The sequence below is a fragment of the Lynx canadensis genome, chromosome A3 (assembly GCF_007474595.2).
Source record: "Lynx canadensis isolate LIC74 chromosome A3, mLynCan4.pri.v2, whole genome shotgun sequence".
Taxonomy (NCBI): domain Eukaryota; kingdom Metazoa; phylum Chordata; class Mammalia; order Carnivora; family Felidae; genus Lynx; species Lynx canadensis.
The window spans coordinates 78,987,434-79,008,643 of NC_044305.1; the positions used below are offsets into that span (position 1 = coordinate 78,987,434).

Sequence of the window (21,210 nt, forward strand, 5' to 3'; positions counted from 1 at the left end):
AAGGGGCACCTGGGTGGCTCAGTCAGTTAAGCAACTAACTCTTAGTTTCCACTCAAGTCATGATGTCATGGTTCATTGGATCGAGCCCCAAGTCAAGCCCCAAGTCAAGCCCCACATCAGGCTCCACAGCTGGCAGCACAGAGCCTGCTTGGGATTCTCTCTCTCTCCCTATCTACCCCAGGCAGTCTCAGTCTCCATCAAAATAAGTAAAAATAAACAAAAAAAAAAAAAGGAAATCACAAACTTTAGAATTAAAATATATAGTAATTCAGGCCACCTGGGGGGTGGTTCAATTGGTTAAGCATCCAACTCTTGGTTTCAGCTAGGGTCATGATCTCATGATTCATGGGTTGGAACCCTGCCTCAGGCTCTGCACTGACAGTGCAGAACCTGCTTGAGATTCTCTCTCCCCCTCCTTTCCTGCCCCTCCCCGACTCAAGTGTGTGTCCTCTCTCAAATAGCTTAAAAGAGTATCAGGGAGGGGGGTGCCCAACTGGCTCAGTCAGTAGAACATATGACTCTTGATCTCAGGGTTACCTTGCATATAGAGATTATTTAAAAATAAAATCTCAAAAAAAAAAAAAAAAAAGGAGGGGTGCCTCAGTCTGTTGAGTGTCAAACAGCATCCAACTCATGATTTCAGCTCAGGTCATGGGGATTGAGCCCCACGACAGGCTCTGGACTAAGCATGGAGCCTGCTTAAGATTCTCTCGCTCTCTCCCCCACTTGTATTCTGTCTCTAAAATAAAAAATTAAATTAAAAACAAAAGAGGATTCAGTCAAAAATATAGTACAGAAACACAAATGACAAAAGGATAGAAAATAAAGAGACCAAGATGACAAGATGATGAAAGAGCATAGCATTTATGTAAATAGAGTCCCAAAAGGTGATGAAAGCATGAGGCAGGAGCTATATATGAAGAAATAATGGCTACATACTTATTTTTAAAAACTCAAACCATGGGGCGCCTGGGTGGCTCAGTCGGTTGAGCGTCCAACTTCGGCTCAGGTCATGATCTCAGGGTCTGTGAGTTCAAGCCCCGCATCAGGCTCTGTGCTGACAGCTCAGAGCCTGGAGCCTGTTCCAGATTCTGTGTCTCCCTCTCTCTCTGACCCTCCCCCATTCATGCTCTGTCTCTCTCTGTCTCAAAAAAATAAATAAAGGTTAAAAAAAATTAAAAAAAAAAAACAAAACTCAAACCAGAATCAAGAATGAATCCCAAGCAAATACAAAAACTGATACAGAAACATCAGAGCAAAATTGCTAAAGTCCTAAGACAAAAAGAAAAATCTTAAAATCAGCAAATGAAAAAAAAAATTTACCTTTAAAGAAGCAAAACTGGGGATGCCTGGGTGTCTCACTTGGTTAAGCATCCAACTTTGGGCTCAGGTCATGATCTCACAGTTTGTGAGTTCTAGCCCTACATCAGGCTCAGCACTCTCAGCAAAGAGCCTGCTTCTGATCCTCTGTCTCCTTCTCTCTCTGTCCCTCGCACGCTCCCTCTTTCTCAAAAATAAACAAACATTAAAAAAAGAAAGATGGGGGGCACCTGGGTGGCGCAGTCAGTTAAGCGTCCGACTTCAGCCAGGTCACGATCTCGCGCTCCGTGAGTTCGAGCCCCGCGTCAGGCTCTGGGCTGATGGCTCAGAGCCCGGAGCCTGTTTCCGATTCTGTGTCTCCCTCTCTCTCTGCCCCTCCCCCATTCATGCTCTGTCTCTCTCTGTCCCAAAAATAAAAATAAAACGTTGAAAAAAAAAATTAAAAAAAAAAAAAAAAGAAAGATGGGGCACCCGGGTGGCTCAGTCAGTTAAGCATCCGACTTCGGCTCAGGTCATGATCTCATGGTTCGTGAGTTCAAGCCCCGCGTTGGGCTCTGTGCTGACAGCTCAGGGCCTAGAGCCTGCTTCTGAGTCTGTTGTCTCCCTCCCCTCAGGTCCTCCTCTGCTCACAGTCTGTCTCTCTCTCAAAATAAAGATAAAAAAAAAAAAGAAAACCAATTAAAAATAAATAAAAAAGCAAAACTGAAGGCTGACTTCGTAGTAGAAACAATTTAAAAGAGAAAAAAAATGACTTCATGAAAGAAGCAATAGAAACTGCCAATCTGTAATTCAATACACCATGTGAGTGTGCGTATGTATGGAAATGCAAGCATTTATCTTCATTTTAGAAGACAAGCAAATACTGGCAAAAATTATCAACAGCAGAACCACACCAAAAGAAATGCTCAAAGAAAAATGATCCCAGATGAAAACCCAAAGATGAAATAAAGAAGAGCAATCGAAAGAGTAAATCTAAATAAATATTAACTTTAATAAGGTCTTAATTTTAAAAATCTAAGTAATTAAAACACACCATAGGGGCACCTGGGTGGCTCAGTCGGTTAAGCATCTGACTCCTGGTTTCGCTCAGGTCATGATCTCATGGTCTGTGAGATCAAGCCCTGAGTTGGGCTCTGTGAAGACAGCACAGAACCTGCTTGGGATTCCCTCTCTCCCTTCCCCTCCACGTGCACGCTGTCTCTCAAAATAAGTAAACTTAAAAAACAGAACAGACACTGTAACAGCAGTATGAAAGACTGGAATGGAATAAATGGAATTAAAGTATTCTATGGCCTTGCTACTCAAAGTGTGTTCCAAGGACCAATAGCATCAGCATCATCTGGAAGCCAATTAGAATAAAGAATTTCAGGCAAAATTCCAGACTGCTTGAGTTTGAATCTGCATTTTAAAGAAAATCTCCAGGTGATTCATATGTACATTAAATTTCCAGAGGCACTATTCTAAAGTCTGGAAAGTAGTAAAATAAATTGCAAATAAAATGGATTGCAGTGGGAGAAATTCACGTAACTTAGATGCAGGTAAAAAAGCAAACAAGATCTATATGAGTACAAGATGAAGGACTCAGTTTCACTTTTGTTGAAATTTGAGAACAAAAGCAGATACTTAAATAGAATTGTCTAGCACTAAATTATGGATATTGGACTGATGCTTGGAAAATTGGCCAGGGTTAGATATATATTTAAAGTTGTCTAATAGATGATAAAGTTATGGTAGTGACTGAATCCTTCCTTCAACTTCTTCACAAAATACATTGCAAAAGACTAAACCTTGGATAATCTCCACACTTAAAGGATTAGAATAACACAACCCAAAGTAAGGAAAAATAAAATTTTAAGACTATGAAAGCCAGTAGTTCTCAAACTTCTGGTCTTTATGGCTCCTTTACAACATACTTAGAAGAAGACTTCAAAGGGCTTATGTTTACATGGTTTATAGCAATATTTGTTATAAATTAAAACTTAGAAATATTTACTTATTCATTAGTTTATAAACAATAAATTCATTGCCTATTTTCCATTATTAAAATCAGTGACTTCAGTGACAAGTTTTTAAATTTTTAAAAATCTCTTAATGGTTGGACTTAATAGAAATCAGGTGGATTCTCATTAAGTGCTTCTGCCTTCTCTGTTGCTATATATGGTTTTAGTAAAGTATATAAAGAAAGTCCAGCAACGCCTGGGGAGCTTAGTCAGCTAAACATGCGACTTCATCTCAGGTCATGATCTAATGGTTCACGGGTTTGAGCCTGCATCAGGCTCTGTGCTGACAGCACACAGCGTGGCGCCTGCTTCAGATTCTGTGTCTCCCTATCTGCCCCTCCCCCTCTCACACATGTGTGCGCTCTCTCTCTCTCTCTCTCTCTCTCTCGCTCTCTCTCTCTCTCTCGCTCTCTCTCTCTCTCGCTCTCTCTCAAAAATAAACATTAAAAAAACATTTTTTAAGAAAATATTTCCTCTCATATTGTGAGTTATTTTTTCAGTTTCTCAATCGTGTTTTTTGAATGACTTATGTCTTGAACATATAAAGAACTCATACAAGTAATAAAAAGACAAGTAATTAAAAAGTGAGCAAAGCATCTGAATGGACATTTCTCCAAAAATACACAAAACCACAATGAGATACCACTTTATAGCCACTGGGATGGCTAGAATACTCAAAATAGCAAGTGTCTGCCTCAGTATACTCACCCACAAAAAAAATCCCACCAAATAAACAAATATTGATTGAAAAAAAAAATGCTGGTGAGGATGTGGAGAAACTAGAACCCTTATGCACTCATGAAGCTAATATAAAATGGTGTAGCACTTTGGAAAACAATCTTGCAGTTTCTGAAAAAATTAAATTCAATTACTAGTTGACCTAGTGATTCCACTCCTAGATACAGACAGGAAAGAAATGAAAACACAGGTTCACAGAAAAACTTTTTACATAAATGTTCATAGAAGCATTATTTATGATATCAAAAAGAACCCAAATGCCTATCAACTGATGAATAAACAAAATGTGTCAACTCCACAGAGTGGAATATTATTCAGTCATAAAAAGGAATGAAATACTGGTATGTGCTCCCGCACAGATAAATCTTGAAAATGTGCTAAGAGAAAGAAGTCAGTCACAAAAGACAATAAATTATGATTCCATTTATATGAAAATATACAGAGAAAATAGATTGTTGCTTAACGGTGGAAGGATGGAGGATTGAAGGTGACAGTTAAAGGGTATGGAGTTTCTTTCTGAGGTGATGAAAGTATTCTAAAATTGATTATGATGATGGTTGCAGAATTCTGTGAGTATAGTAAACACCAGTCAGTTGTAGAGTTTTAATAGGCGAACCTAAAGTGTATTTATCAATAAAGTTGTTACTAAAAATAAAGTAAAACAAGAATAAAAATATATGAATTATAATAAAAGCAAGAAACAAAAATACCTAGGAATAAATGTAAAGGAAATGCGCAGAACCTACGTAAAGGGAAAAACCCACAGAATTTCACAAATATAAAAAATTATATAAATCGGAAAATACATCATGCATCCTGAAGGGACAGGATTATTTCTGTAAGATATCAACTCATGTCCCTCTTTATAAACATGCATTTCAGTAAAAATTCCAAGAGAATGTTGTACAACCCCTGCGCCCCCTCCCCCCCACACTGCTCCAAACAAAAGGATTTTAAAGTTTTATCTCAAAAAATACACAACTCCTAGGGCACCTGGGTGGCTCAGCTGGTTGAGAGTCCGGCTTCTGCTCAGATCATGGTATCATGGTTCCTGAGTTCAGGCCCCCCATCAGGCTTGCTGCTGTCAGCCTGTCAGCACAGAGCCCACTTTGGATCTGTCCCCCTCTCTCTACCCCTCTCCCGTGTGCACTCTCAAAAATAATCATTTTTTTAAAACTTTATAAAAAAGTACATAACTCCTTACCAGGTACTAAAATATATACACAGCGATTAAATTAAAACCACATGATAGGACGCCTGGGTGGCTCAGTCAGTTAAGTGTTCTACTCTTGATTTCAGCTCAGGTCATGATCTCACAGTTTGAGAACGAGCCCCACAACCAGCTCTGCGCCAACAGCACAAAGCTTGCCTGGGATTCCCTCTCCCTCTCTCTCTGGTCCCCTCCTTGAGTGCGGACTCTCTCAAAATAAATAAACAAAAAAATAATCAAACAAAAAGTTTTAAGAAGAGACCCAGAATGCACTCAAGAATTCTGTGTAAAACAAAGATGGCATTTCAAATTGCTGGGAAAGAGACAGATGCTAAGACCACTGAGTAATATTTTGGAAAAGCAAATGCTAGATCCCACTTCATAACTTAGAACAAAATAAATTCCAGAGCAAGCCAGGAAGGGCAGACAGATAGGGAGACAGAGAATCCCAAGCGGACTCCACACTATTAGCACAAAGCCTCACTCAGGGCTCGAACTCACAAACTGTGAGATCATCATGACTTGAGCCATAATCAAGAGTCTAGATGCTTAACCACCCAGATGCCCCAAGAAAAGCCTTTCTAAATAACAGACAACTCAATACTGTAACTCAGGAACCAAATATGTCAATATAAGTAATGCAATAATCCTCAATATCCAAACTCTTGCAGCAACCAAATAATTTAAGATAGTAACTGTATCCATTTTTCCCCTACTATATGGATTTTTTCAAATAGAATATCTAACAAATAAAAAAGCACCCTCAAATACTACTGATGGGGTATAAGTTAGTATAATATTTCTAGGTTTTTAGCAATCAGAAGCCTTAAAATATTTTTACCCTTTGACCCAGAATATAATCCGGATTTCTATGCTTAAGGACATTTTTGTTATTTCTTGGTTTAGAGTTTTTTTTTAATAGGAAAACACTAGTGAAATACATGTTACATTCAAAGACTAGAATTAGGCTGCCATTAAATTCTGTTCTTAGACATAAGGATATGAGAAAATGCCCGTTAAAAAAAAAGCAAACCGTACATATGAACTCAATTTTATATATTCATAGAAAAATAGAATGATAAACATATACCAAAAAAAAAAATCTTAACATTTATTTATTTTTGAGAGACAGAGCACAAGTGGGGAGGGGCAAAGAGAGAGGGAGACACAGAAGCCAAAGTAGGCTCCAGGCTCTGAGCTGCCAGCACAGAGCCCGACATGGAACTTAAACTCACGAGCCATGAAATCATGACCCGAGCCAAAATAAAATGCTTAGAGGACAGAGCCACCCAGGCACCCTCATATACCACAATTTTAACAGAGTAATTACAAATGTTTTCTTGATGTATGTCAGTATTTTTCAAACTTCCCACATATATATGGGGAAACTTCCCATATATATATGATGTATGTAATTATCATATATACAATCATAAACACCAAAAAAATTAAGTGAGGGGTGCCTGGGTGGTTCAGCTGGCTAAGCATTTCCACCCAGGTCATTATCTCACGGTTCGTAGGTTTGAGCCCCACTTCTGGCTCTGCACTGGTAGTGTGGAGCCTGCTAGGGATGTTGTCTCTCTCTCTGCCTCTCCCTTGCTTACTCACTCTCTGTCAAAAATAAACATTTTTTTTTAATTAAGTGAAACAGAAAGGAAAAGCATTCGTTATGTGAAAAACTTCCCCATGGGGCACCTGGGTGGCTCACTCAATTGAGCATACAACTCTTGGTTTTCACTCAGGTCATGATCTTCTGGTTCATGAGTTCAAGCTCCGCATCAGGCTCTGGACTATCAGTGCTTGGGATTCTCTCTTGCTCTTTCTCTGCCCCTACCCTGCTCATTCTCTCCCTCTCTCTCGCTCTCTCAAAATAAATAAACTGGAAAAAAAAAAAAAAAAAACCTCCCCATTTGCTTTGGCCAACTGGAGGCCCCTGGTGACCTGTGACAAAAAAGTTTTTAGGCAAAAGCAGAAGCAAGGTTGCAGAAGCTTCAAGAGAATTTAAGGCACTGGAGGAAAAAAGAGACAGCTTAAGCGCACGATCTTAGAGGAATGACAGAAAACAAACCAGAAACAGTTAAGTTTCACAGAAGTCATAGTATGTTTATTATTCCTTCAAAACTTGACTATTTCCCCAATTCTAATCATTAAAAAAAAAAGTTGCTCAAAGATCAACTAAAATTCTAACAATTCCATCCAGCCTTCTCCAATCTTACCAAAAACTAAACTCCTCCCACTGCACTTCAGCTATACATGTCTTTATGGAATTTGCCTTTTTCCTTCCCTCTCTCCCTCTCTCCCTCTCTCCCTCCCTCCCTCTCTCTCTCTCTCTCTCTCTCTCTCTCTCTCACACACACACACACACACACACACACACACACACACGGTTTATCCCAGTATATCTCACTGTGTTAATTGTTTATATGCATTATCTAACTTAATCCTCACAAAATCCCTATCAAATGTAATTAAGGTATTATCATCCTCATTTCCAAGTAAGGAAGAAGGCACAAAAAGGTTAACTTAACCAAAGCTAGAGATGCCATAAATGACATGAATAGCATTTGAATTCAAGTCTATCAGATTCCAGACATCAATCTCTCAATTACCATCCTATTGCCTCATCTGTATTGGACTCCAACCCTCCTCAAGATAAGAGATCCATCTAAATGTATTTCTATATCTACCACAGTGTCCAGCACAATGCTTTACGTATGGTAAACATTCAATATATGTTTTATATATTGAATAAAACATTTAAACATAAAGAGTGAAGGTAAAGTGAAAGTAAGATACACAAAATAATGTACTCAGTAAATCAAACATTAAGAAATAGTTTTCAAAAAAGCAAAAAAAGAAATGGTTTTCAACTTTTCAACTTGGGCCCAGCAGAAAGGCTCCCACAAAGAAGGATGGGGAGAAGGTGGGATGTTTTGCCATCAACAAGATAGTGACTACAGAACACACCATCACCAAGTGCATCTATGGTGCGGACTTCAACACGTATGATCCTTGGGCACTCAAAGAGACCCACAAGTTTCCCAGAGATTAGAACTCCAGACATGCACATTGACACCTGGCTCAACAAAGCTTTCTGGGCCAAAGTAACAATGAATGTCCCATACTGTTTCTGTGTGCAGATGTCCAGAAATCATGGAAGATGAAGATTCACCAAACAAACTCTATACACAGGTTACCTATGTGCCTGTCACCACTTTACACCCAATCTTACAACCCCGAGATCAAGAGTCGTATGCTCTACTAAGCCAGCCAGCACCAGCCCTCCAAGGAACAGTTCCTAAACCAAGGATCATTACTGAAAATCCTAAAGAGAAGATCCTGTGGCCTGCCATCAGTCAAGTCCCTCTACGGATGACAAAATACATCTAGGATGTACAAAATACATCTCATCTCTTCCAACAGGATGGCAGCAGATTCCATCAATCACACTGATGTAATCAAATTAACTATAGTAGCATTTCCATGTTTTATCATATTGGTTTCTTAAGCAAAGAAAAAAAATGACACTGGTTTAGGTTATGGCCATGCCAATTTTTTATTATCATTTCACTCTCTACTAAGTGATTATTCAGTACTGGGAAGTACTCTTGTAAGTCCCAAGTTTCTCTTGTAAGTCCCAAAATAAGGGGGAAAAAATAACCTCACAATATTTGCCAATTTCTGCTCTCCAGGAAACTTAGCTACAGCTTCACACTCACACACAACCAAAGCTCTATCATCTTCACTGGATGGAATCTGCCCAGACCTGGAGATTTTTTAACTCAGCACCACTAACAAAGCTCTCACCATTCCTTACCAATCTAGAGGTTAAATTCCCTCTTAACATATGATTTATCCTATAGGTCTGGGGACTCCTCTTAGAAGGGAAAATGGAAACAAAATAAGATTAGAATAAAAAAACATTCTACTGACCACCATTGCTGTTTTTATACCACTCTACCAAGCAGTGGGCCCACTGTCCCCTTATTTATACTCTTACTTCGAACACAACTTCAAACTCCCTATTATCTTAGCATTTTCTTAAGTCTAAATTTATTGAGCTTGTGCTCATATACTTCCACATTCATGATTGGTTACTGAGCCTGTCTCGGTAATCAGAATGAGTACCTTCCTATTTTGTGTTATGGTGGCCTAAAACCAGCACATTAATGAATTGCTAATGTTCATTGCTAAAAGAGCCCCACAGACTTGGAATCAAACACTTGAAGACTATAAAGTATATATACTGATGCGCCCTACTGTTAAGTTTTAGCATATTATCAGATTTCCTTCCAGATATGCTATATGAGCAACTCAGCAATCTGACTTCACACACTATATTCAAGGTAATATTCAGACAATTATACAAAGACCTACAAAAACCCAAATGCCCATCAACAGAGGACTGGTTAGGTTACAGTTGGACCAAATAACGGAGTATTACAGTGAAGCCATTAAAAATTATAATATAAGTGCATACTAACATAAAAAGATGCTTACATCTTCATAAAATGATATAGAAATAAATAATAACATGTAATTAGCTTATTTACATAAAATACGTAAGAAAAGCTATGTATAAGGAAAGCAAGAATGACTTAAGAGATGTTTACTAGGGACGTCTGGGTGACTCAGCCAGTTAAGCAGCTGACTCTTAGTAAGTCGGCTTAGGTCATGGTTCGTATGAGTTCAAGCCCTGTATTGGGCTCTGCACTCAGCACGGGGCCTACTTCAGATTCTCTGTCTCCCTTTCTTGCCTCTCCTCCACTTACAGGCATGCTCTTTCCCTCTCTCTCTCTCTCCAAAATAAATAAACGTTAAAAAAAATTTTTTTAATTAAAAAAAAGAGATGCTTACTAAAACATGAACAATTTCTTTGGTATGCAGAGCTTCAGATTCTCCAAATTTTCTTACTAAATTTTTTTTCCTGAAAAAAGCAGTTATCTTTTTTAGAAAAAAACAAAGCTACTTGCATTATTTTTAAAAAGACTAAACAGGGGCGCCTGGGTGGCTCAGTCACTTAAGCGTCCGACTTCAGCTCAGGTCATGATCTCACGGCCCGTGAGTTCGAGCCCCGCATTAGCTCAGAGCCTGGAGCCTGCTCCGGATTCTGTGTCTCCCTCTCTCTCTGACCCTCCCCCGTTCATGCTCTGTCTCAAAAATAAATAAACGTTAAAAAAAAAAAAAAAAGACTAAATATCCTGGTAGAGAGGTAAGTAATTAACAAAAGGAGTTAAGTTTTCTCCTGCCACCGAATATTACTGATGACACTTGCCCAACACATTCCAAGAACTTACACCAGATTATAATGAAGCACTCAGTTTCTGGCTGAAGTATGCTGTACCTGAGGATTATATCATATATACTGCTTTTTTTACCTTATTCATGAATCACTAGGTATATGTTCCAATAAGGAGAGGTCATCAAGGTACAATACTAGAATCAAAACTCTTTTGCTTGAACATTAACTCAAATGATATGTATAAGGGAGACAGTTCAAAAGGAGCTCTAGCCTCGGAATTATTTTCCATCTCTTTATGGAGCTTCGGTGTCAACAATTTCCACAGATTGCCCCAATTCTCTTCTGCAAACAGCAGTCTCTACTTCCTCAACTTTTCTGCTCCTACCCATCAGCTTGCAAAAGCACCCACTCTAGTTCAGCTGCTCACAGCTACCTCACTCTTTAGTTCAAACATTCTGACAAGAAAAATCTGATTGATCAACATCAGGTCAGGAGTCTATCTGGAATCCAATCAGCAATAGCTAGCAACGGGGGGGGGGGAAGGGCTGGCTTAAGTTCTTCCAGAGAATATAAGCAACTTAACTTTTCTGGAAGAGGTTATAGCCAGGATAGGAAGAATACCCAGTCTTCAACCACAGTAAGGGAAGTGCAAGAAGATGCCCGGTTTATACTACATTAATTCTAAACTAACACCTTTGGAGATAGTTTTTAATTTCTATGGAATTTGAGAGGAAAATATCATTAACAGGTGTTAATCACATGAAAGATAAAAAGCCCAATGTTTTCCTCATATATAAACTCCTAAATAAAGGTAATTTAAATTTCAGGCTACAGTCACAAATCTCACCACCTACATAAAAACAACTAATTTCTGCCTTTCTGCAATGCATATTAATTTAGAAAACAGTTGCTTAGGGTAGATATTTTTTATAAGCATATACCTAGTAATTCACAAAAAAAGATAATTTAAAGCAGTATATATGATAATAATCCTCACCTACAGCATACTTCAGCCAGAAACTCTCATATCTAAATCACTACTGACTAGGGACACCAGGCTGGCTCAAGTCAGTGAAGCATGCAACTCTTGATCTTGGGGCTGTAATTTCAAGCCCCACGAAAAGTGTAGAGCTTAGTTTAAAAAATAAATAAATCACTACTGACTATAGGCCTAAGAATACTGATTTAACTAGGCAATCACATTCTTCTTCTACAAAAACCCTGCATGAACTAAAATGTTTACTAAGCACCTAGTCTGTACAAGGCACTATAGGAGGGACTCGGAAAAGAAGAAAACATGGGCCCTGACTGTAAGGAGTTCATCATTCAGGAAGGAAAGCTGTTGTTAATTTTTAAAAAACGGGGGGCTGGAAATGCAAGCTGGTGCAGCCACTCTGGAAAACAGTATGGAGGTTCCTCAAAAAACTAAAAAGAGAACTACCCTACGACCCAGCAATTGCACTACTAGGCATTTATCCAAGGGATACAGGTGTGCTGTTTCGAAGGGACACATGCACCCCCATGTTTATAGCAGCACTATCAACAATAGCCAAAGTATGTAAAGAGCCCAAATGTCCATCGATGGATGAATGGATAAAGAAGATGTGGTGTGTATATATATATATATATATATATATATACACATACATACATACACACACACACACAATGAAGTATTATATTACTCGGCAATCAAAAAGAATGAAATCTTGCCATTTGCAACTACGTGGATGGAACTGGAGGGGATTATGCTAAGTGAAATTAGTCAGAAAAAGACAAAAATCATATGACTTCACTCATATGAGGACTTTAAGAGACAAAACAGATGAACATAAGGGAAGGGAAACAAAAATATAAAAACAGGAGGGAGACAAAACAGAAGAGACTCATAAATATGGAGAACAAACTGAGGGTTACTGGAGAGGTTGTGGGAGGGGGGACTGGCTAAATGGGTAAGGGGCACTAAGGAATCTACTCCTGAAATCATTGTTGCACTATATGCTAATTTGGATGTAAATTAAAAAAAATTAAAATGAAATTCTCATTTAAAAAAAAAAAAAAAAGAAAGAAAAAGGGGCGCCTGGGTAGCTTAGTCAGTGAAGCATCCCACTCTTGATTTCCGCTCAGGTCATGATCTCAGAATTCATTTCATGAGTTCGAACCCCGTCTTGGGCTCTGTGCTGACCGTACTGAGGCTGCTTGGGGCTTTCTCTCTCTACCCCCTTCTCTCTCTGTTCCTTCCCTACTTGTGCACATGCGCACGCGTGCTCTCTCTCTCTCAAGATAAGTAAACTTAATGAAAAAAGAAAAAAAAAAGGAAGAGGGACTATTACCTAAGTTCTTAATCTAAACTAAAGGATATAAGTCATTTTAAGAGAGGCTGGGAAAGGTTCAATGCCTCACCAAGAGGCACCTGGGTGGCTCAGTCAGGTAAGTGTCCAACTCTTGATCTCAGGTCATGATCTCACCACTTCTAGGCTCGAGCCCTGCAATGAACTCTGCACTGACAGTCAGAGCCTGCTTGGGATTCTGTCTCTCCCTCTCTCTCAAAATAAATAAACATTAAAAAAAAAAAAAAAGTAGGCCTCACCAAAAAAGTGAGAAGTGAAGCTAGGAAGAGGAGTTTCGGCCAAATTGTGCCATGCATGATATATGTCACGCTAAGAAGTTAGTTTCTTCAAGCAATGAAGATCTAGAACAGTTTAAGCAGGTAATGTGATAATCATATATTGTTTTAGGCAACTCTGCAGAAGAAGGTGTAACATAAAACATTTTTTAAAGATCTATAATTAAAAACACAAAAATGAAAAAGCACACAAAAAAGCAGCAAAGGAGTACCTGGCTGGCTCAGTCAGTAGAGCATCCAACTCTTGATCTCAGGGTCATGAGTTCAAGCCCCACACTGGGTGTAGAGATTACTTTTAAAAAGGGCGGGGGGGGGGGGTGCCTACGTGGTTCAGTCAGTTAAGCATCTGACTCTTGTATTCTGGCTCAAGTCATGATGTCATGGTTTGTGAGATCAAGCCCCACGTTGGGCTCTGCAATGACAACACAGAGCCTGCCTGGGATTCTCTCTCCTTGCCCCACCCCCACTCTCACTATATCAAAAATAAGTAAATAAATAAATAAAGGGGGGGGCTGGAAAAAAAATATATGTGGTGAACATGACCAAGGGTTGCTATTGTTAATAAGTGACCAAACTCATTATCAGGTAATAACACAAAATATTAAAACCTGAAAAATGAGAAAACACAGGCAATGTATTAAAAAATGCAAATAGCCAATAAAAATGTTTTTCTATAATTTTATTTTTGAAAAAAAAAATTTTTTAATGTTCATTTGTGTGTGTGTGTGAGACAGAGGGAGACGGAGGGAGAGGGAGGGAGGCGGGGGGGGGGAGAGCAGGGGAAGAGGGAGAGAGAATGAGAGGGAGAGGGGCAGAGAGAGGGAGACACAGAATCTGAAGCAGGCTCCAGGCTCTGAGTTGTCAGCACGGAGCCCCACGCCCACGCAGGGCTCGAACCCATGAACCATGAGGTCATGACCTGAGCTAAAGTCAGACGCTCAACTGACTAAGCCACCCAGGCATCCATTAGTGTTTAAACTTACTAGTATTTGGCTATTACAATTTTTGCCAAAATAACACTTTTTCAAGGATAATATTCAGTACAAGTGCCCATACTGAAGAGTGGAAATCAATACATCCTTTCTGAAAAGGCAAATAGACAATATAAACAAAAGTATGCTTATATTTTTGACAGAGTGATCACTTCTGCAATCTAAAAAAAATGTTATTAAAAATTTATGTACAGGATGTTCATTTGCAGCTTTATAATATGAAAGAACTGAAAACATATAAGAATGAGAAGTTAAATCTAACACAAAATGAAATACCATACAGACAAAAAATGTATTTTCAAAAGAGTTAATAAAGGAAACAATCAAATAAAACATTAGGTGAAACAAGCTACATATTGAACTACATTTATCTCATTCTTAAAAATGTAAATGCGGGGGTGCCTGGGTGGCTCAGTCGGCTAAGCGTCCGACTTCGGCTCAGGTCATGATCTCCCAGTTCGGGAGTTCGAGCCCCGCGTCAGGCTCTGGGTTGACAGCTTGGAGCCTGGAGCCCACTTCAGATTCTGTGTCTCCCTCCATCTGCCCCTCCACTGCTTGCACTCTGTCTCTCACATTGTCTCAAAAATAAACTTTAAAAAAAAATTTTTTTTTTAAACGTAAATGTGTAGAGGCACCTGGGTGGCTCAGTCAGGTAAGCGTCTGACTCTTGGTTTCAGCTCATCATGATATCACAGTTCAGGGGTTTGAGCCCTGCACTGGGCTCTGTGCAGACGGCACAGATCCTGCTTGGGATATGCTCTCTCTCTCCCTGTCTCTGCACCTCCCTTGCTCGCTCTCAATACAAATAAATAAACATTTTAAAAATGTGTACCGGGGCGCCTGGGTGGCGCAGTCGGTTAAGCGTCCGACTTCAGCCAGGTCACGATCTCGCGGTCCAGGAGTTCGAGCCCCGCGTCGGGCTCTGGGCTGATGGCTCAGAGCCTGGAGCCTGTTTCCGATTCTGTGTCTCCCTCTCTCTCTGCCCCTCCCCCGTTCATGCTCTGTCTCTCTCTGTCCCAAAAATAAAATAAAAACGTTGGAAAAAAAAAAAAAAAAATGTGTACCAAAAATAAATGTGTACCAAAAGTATTTCAAGGTGATCATCAACAGGAATCATCACTGGATGATGAGATTTACAGTTTTCAGTATGTCTACAATGAGAATATGCAACCCTCATAATTACAAAAAAATTAAAGAGAGAAGAAGGTATGCCAACCCATTTAGCTAGATTATGTCACATCTTGGTCAAGCTATGATTGGAAAGTTTCTTTCTCTTTCTGAAAATATAAAAATTCTTAATAATACACAACACATTACAAATACTTTGAAATCAGATATACAGGTACTATCATTAAACATACAAGTAACATTAACATGTTTCACGAAGAGTGCTAAAGCTAATTATTAACAGTTATCATTGACAATGCAGAAAACCTACGTAACATCCTGCACGTTTGTAGTGCTTTATGGTTTCTAAGTTATATTAGAAAAATATGTGAATTGAAATCACGAACACTACTTCAAACATTAATTGGTTTAAGAGGATATAGACTTAGCTAGATCATCAAATAAAAATTCATAATCTGGGACTTCATACTATAGCAAAATCCGATTTCCAATTTTAAGAATCAGTTCAAATTTTAGAATTACTAGGTCAACCAAAAAATATTATGTTACTAATGATTTAACTATTTAGCACTCATATACTTATGATATAAAAAAAAAACTCTAGAAATGTATGGTTTACTAAAGGGCTCCCTGCTGACAGACAACATTTAGATTCCATTCAGCTACATAAGGACCACCACTTTTTTTTTTTAATGTTTGTTTATTTTTGAGAGAGACGGAGACAGAATGCAAGTGGGGAAAGAGCAGAGAGAGAGGGAGACACAGAATCCGAAGCAGGCTCCAGGCTACGTGCTGTGAGCACAGAGCCCAACGCAAGACTCAAACTCACAAGCTTGAGATCATGACCTGAGCCGACTGAGCCACCCAGGCACCCCAGAACCACCACTTTTAAAATCTTACCACAACTACAGTAACATCATGCCTGAAATTGTTAAAATACATAAATATACACAAATTTTTTATTGTCAGTTAAACATAATAATGTCTTCCATTCAAATAGATCATCACAAAGTTTCCACAGCACAGCATAACTGTTAAGAACATGGGCTTTTTAAGCCTGACCTTAGATTAAGTCCTGTTCAAATCCTGGCTCCACCAAATACAGTCATGTGACTCTGAGCAAATTATGTAAACTCTAAATCTAGGTTCTCTTATCTGAAAGGGGTGATAGAGTGAGTACCTACCTCAAAGAATTGATAAAGTACTCAACACAAACTGCTCAATAAAGTATTCTGCTTTAAAAATAATACAAACAGAATTATTCTGCAAATACTGTTATCACAGTATCTTGAGTTCAAGCTTAGATAGGGCTACTAGCTAAGCAAGTAACAGGTGACCTTTATCTGGCAAACCACTTAGCCTTTCAGAGATTCAATTTCTTTGCTTCTAAAACTTAGGTACCAATGCTTGCTCCTGCCTATCTCCAAGGCTAAGGAGGGGGGCAAATAAATTGTCTACTTAACTGCTACATTTGGTAAACTGTAATTTACTAAACACACACACAGAATAACATCTATGTTTAAAACCATTTTCGGGGCGCCTGGGTGGCTCAGAGTCCAATTTCTGTTCAGGTCATGATCTCACGGTTCATGAGTTCAAGCCCCGCATCAGGCTCTGTGCTGACAGCTCAGAGCCTGGAGCCTGCTTCAGATTATGTATCTCCCCCTCTCTCTCTGCCCCATCCCTGCTTGCTTGCTCTCTCTCTCTCTCAAAAATAAATAAACATTAAGAAAAAATTTTTAAGCCATTCTCACTCTTCTCTCAAAGAAATTTATCTTACCAAGGCAAATAATGACCTCAATTTACCAGTGAACTAGCTATGATGATGGTCCAAAACGTAAATTCAGGCCTCCAACTTCTCATCAACATCCAGAAATGCTCTGGAGCTAAAGTGGTTCACAAAAAATCTAGAAAAGCAGCAAATATACAAATTCAGCCAAACAAGCACAGGATTAAAAGCTGAAAATTATTTCCTAAACTGAATGTGAACCCACAAACTGATAGTAGCCAAATTAATACATCCCAAGCCTTGAAAATGTCTTTTTAAAAACAAAGCACTGAAGGGAAAGAGAAATTCAAGCATGTTAGTAGTGCTGGGATTGCTTATTCTAACATTAAAGCCAAACATTATTTTGAAATGTCATTTTAAGTTTTAGGATATCTATCAAGATCGTATTTTAAAAGGGGATGTGAGAGGGGTGCCTGGGTGGCTCAGTCGGTTAAGCGCCCGACTTCAGCTCAGGTCATGATCTCACAGTCCATGTGTTCGAGCCCCGCGTCGGGCTCTGTACTGACAGCTCAGAGCCTGGAGCCTGTTTCAGTTTCTGTGTCTCCCTCTGTCTCTGACCCTCCCCTGTTCATGCTCTGTCTCTCTCTGTCTCAAAAATAAACGTTAAAAAAAAGAAAAAAAATGTATAAAAAAATAAAAAAATAAAATAAAAGGGGATGTGAGGATCCTTATTATGGGGTTCTTAGCCTGGTTCCATGGACAGGTTTCAATTAGTCCTCACAGTGCATGAAAAATTGTGTCTGTGTACCTGTATGTTTCCATGGGGAGAGTTTACAACTTCAGATTCCCAGCACAAGAGATATAAATGGTAATGTTAATTCTCTCATCAAAAACTGATGACAAAAGGAAACTATTTACAACCTTTTGTTACCAATTTTTATTTTAGCTAAATTACATTCTGCCAGATTTTTAAGTAAACATTTCATATGAAGTCCCTACCATTATTAAAATCTCTCTGCACATCAAGATACAAAACAATACAATCCACATTTTATCTACCCTTTCATTTAAAACACTAAATTTTTATATTACACTGATATGTCCAGGCAGACTTTTCAGTTTCATCAGTATTTTTAAATCTGACAAGAAATAGGTTTTTAGTATCTTTTAAATAATTCTTTTTCAAAATCAACTTGAAACACATCACATACATCATTTTCTTTCTTGTCATGGTTAAACTCTTATGGGGACATATACTGAGAGATGAATTCTGAGCACATTATTTGGGGACTTTAGTTCTGAATATCTAATCAAAGATGAATTGATGCTCATCTTTGCACAACCTCTAGGGGAATAAAAGGACAGACTTAATAATTATTGTGAGCAAGATTACAAGAAAGACATATAACCTACTTCAATTCAACAAGTTTTTATCAAGGTCCAACCATCATGTTCCTATCCAGTCATGGATAAATGTTATTACTATAATGAGATAAAGTAATACCCTCTGTTCTTAAGAAACTTAAACATCTTATGTTTGGGATACAACACAAAAGAAAAATGAAAACAATTTTAAAACTACAAGGGAAAAAAAGCAACTTGTAATAGTTTGGTATAACCTACAAATAAAATTGCTGAAATAATTTTAAAAAAATAAAAAAAGGAAGCTTCATTGTGAGATTAGTGTTCAGGAGGTAAATTTTTAAACTGAGATTTTAAGGAAATATTAAGAGGGGCTCCTGGGTGGCTCAGTTGGCTGAGTGGCCAACCTGATTTCAGCTCCAGTTATAACCCCAGGGTCAGGAGATTGAGCCCGCGTTGAGTGGCTTGGGATTCTCTCGCTCTCTCCCTGTCCCTCGCCCCCACACCCACATGTGTGGGCACTTTCTTTCTCTCTACAATAAAAAAAATAAATAGAGGAAATATTAAGAAGTCGTCTTAAGTATTTTTAGAGACCACTGACTTATACAAACCTGGTTCTACTAACTGTATATACCTAAAGGTAATGAAAGTTAAATTCTACTTCAAGATTCTCTACGTTTCTAAGTTTCCATAAATCCATCGCATTTTTGAGTGCTCCTAAGCAAAGTTCTAGGGGTTTCCCAAATAATTTTCAATAACAACTATCATGATGCCTCTTTTCACAACGTAATAAAGATTAACAGACTTTAGTTTCTTTAGATACTATGTTTAAAGTTGGTTTTCCTAGTTAACTTTTAAAACACCAAAACATTATTAAAAGCACTTATTTCTTTTACTAGACAGCAAAGATAATGCTCTTCCCAATTTACTATAACAATAACCACACAACTTATGTTTGGGATATAAAATACAGTTTACTGAAATAAGTACTAAAGACTTATGTAATCATCATACCATAAATCACCTGCACCAAAAGTATCTCAAAACAACCTTAAAATTCTAGGAAAATCTACAGTAACACAAATATTGGAAAGTACAGTTTGAGTATGTGCAAAACCTGCTTCCACCTGTCAGAAAATAAATGCCCAGTTGAAAGTAAACTAGAACTCTAACACTTTTCTTATTGCATTTGGTTAATAAAGTGAAATTCAAGCACATAAATAAAGTAAAATTCAAACACAAACATTTTTTAAAACCATTGTTTTAAAGAATCGTATTAGAAAAGAGGTAGTTTGGAAATCTTCGGAAATATCAGAACAGAAATCCAAAACCCACATAAGCAGTTCTTTACATGAGCATTTTCTCAACAATCAAGTTTTTGTAAATTAATCTTATCTAATGCACCTCGTCCAACTAGGCCTTTGGGCCCAGAAGTAGTTAATCTGCAATACAGCTTGTTTCTTTAGCCTCAAACACTATCTTACAAGGGTCGGAAATAAAATAAATATAAGAATCTGGCTAGAAAAGATCAGGGTACGCTCTTTAACAATCAAAAGTATAAGGAATAGGCCTTTCATTCCAGGAGACAGGCCATGACTATCCCGGGATGGTATCTGTAGTACAGTGCTCTCCTTAATATAATAAAATTTACCATTAAAATGACGAACGGTACACGAAGAAGAACCATCATTAATTTTTTACAAAATAGGTATGAAGGTTCCAATCATGACTATTACAGTTCATTTTCAGCTATTTCAGGGCCGGTAGAAGGGTTTCATACACCCACACACCCCCAAGGGAGAGGAAAACCACCAACCTCCTCCCAGGGAGTTTAATGAAAATTAGCAGGTAAGAGAGGCCTCGGCAGCACGCTGAAATTTAAAGAGGGCGGCCGGAGGGCCGAAAGGTTCGGACTGCGGAGGAAAGCTTCGTCCTCAGACCCCACCTCCCCTCACCTTCCCGGCAGGGCGAGGGAGGCGAAGGCTCATTAGTGCCTTCGTTAATTGACACCTGTAATGAGGAAACTTTCCGAGAGGTGAGACCGCTCAGGCCCTGCCTGGCCAAAGCTCCGGGGCGGCCCCCTCTCGAGCGCCCAGGTAACCGGGCCGGGTTGGGCCCGAGGCGCCGCGGCGGCCGCGCCACCGCGCACCTTCCCGGGGCGCTAGGCCGGCACGCCGCCTGGCTCGGCCGTCGCCTCCCGCAGGCCGCGGCAGCCCGGGGAGCTGCGCGGGGCCCCCAAACCGTGCACCCCCACAGGCCGCCGCCGCGGCTACTTACTTTCATTTAACACCTCCACCAGGTCTGCGCAGTTCTCGCACATCGTTCGGCCGCCGCCCCCCCCCTCCCCCGCTTCGGATCGCAGTGACTGATCCCGACCGGCGGGGGGGAGGGGAGAGAGGCGGAGGAGGGGGCCGGCCGGCCGGCGGGGCGGGGAGGCGACGAGGGCGGGCGGCGGCGGGGACGGGGCGGAGAGCAGGAGTATGGGGGAGGGGGCCGGCGGTCCCCGGAGCGGGCGGGGGAGAGGAGGGGGGCGAGGGGAGGTGCGCAGGCCGGAGGGGCGCGGAGGCGCCGGCGGCGGGGAAGGGGGGGAAGGACGGGGGGGAGGGGAGAGGGAGGGAGGGGGCGGGTGGGGAGAGAAGCAGCAGAGTCACTTCACCGACCAGACGCCGCGGCCACCGCTGACGCCGCCGCCATTTTAATAGAGCGTTCGGGCTGCGCTCGGCTCTTTCCGCCCGAGCGAAGGAGCCGACGAGAAAAGCCTCGCGCTCTCATTCCTCCGCCTCCTTCCCTCGCTTCGCCTCCCGCCCTCCCACCTCTCCCTCCGCACACACGCCGCACGCTCCACACCCCGCCGCGGCCGGCT

The 21,210-nt window shown here is 40.0% G+C and overlaps 1 protein-coding gene across 1 annotated transcript in view; it reads right to left on the reverse strand.

Annotated features, from left to right (window-relative positions):
• The window catches only part of USP34 (ubiquitin specific peptidase 34), a 254,353-nt gene extending 233,578 nt beyond the window's left edge, over positions 1-20,775 (reverse strand). The window contains 1 exon segment of the mRNA XM_030311792.1: positions 20,625-20,775. Within this exon segment, the coding sequence (XP_030167652.1) occupies positions 20,625-20,667 (43 nt within the window). The 5' untranslated portion in view covers positions 20,668-20,775.
• Between the last annotated feature and the right edge of the window lie 435 nt (positions 20,776-21,210).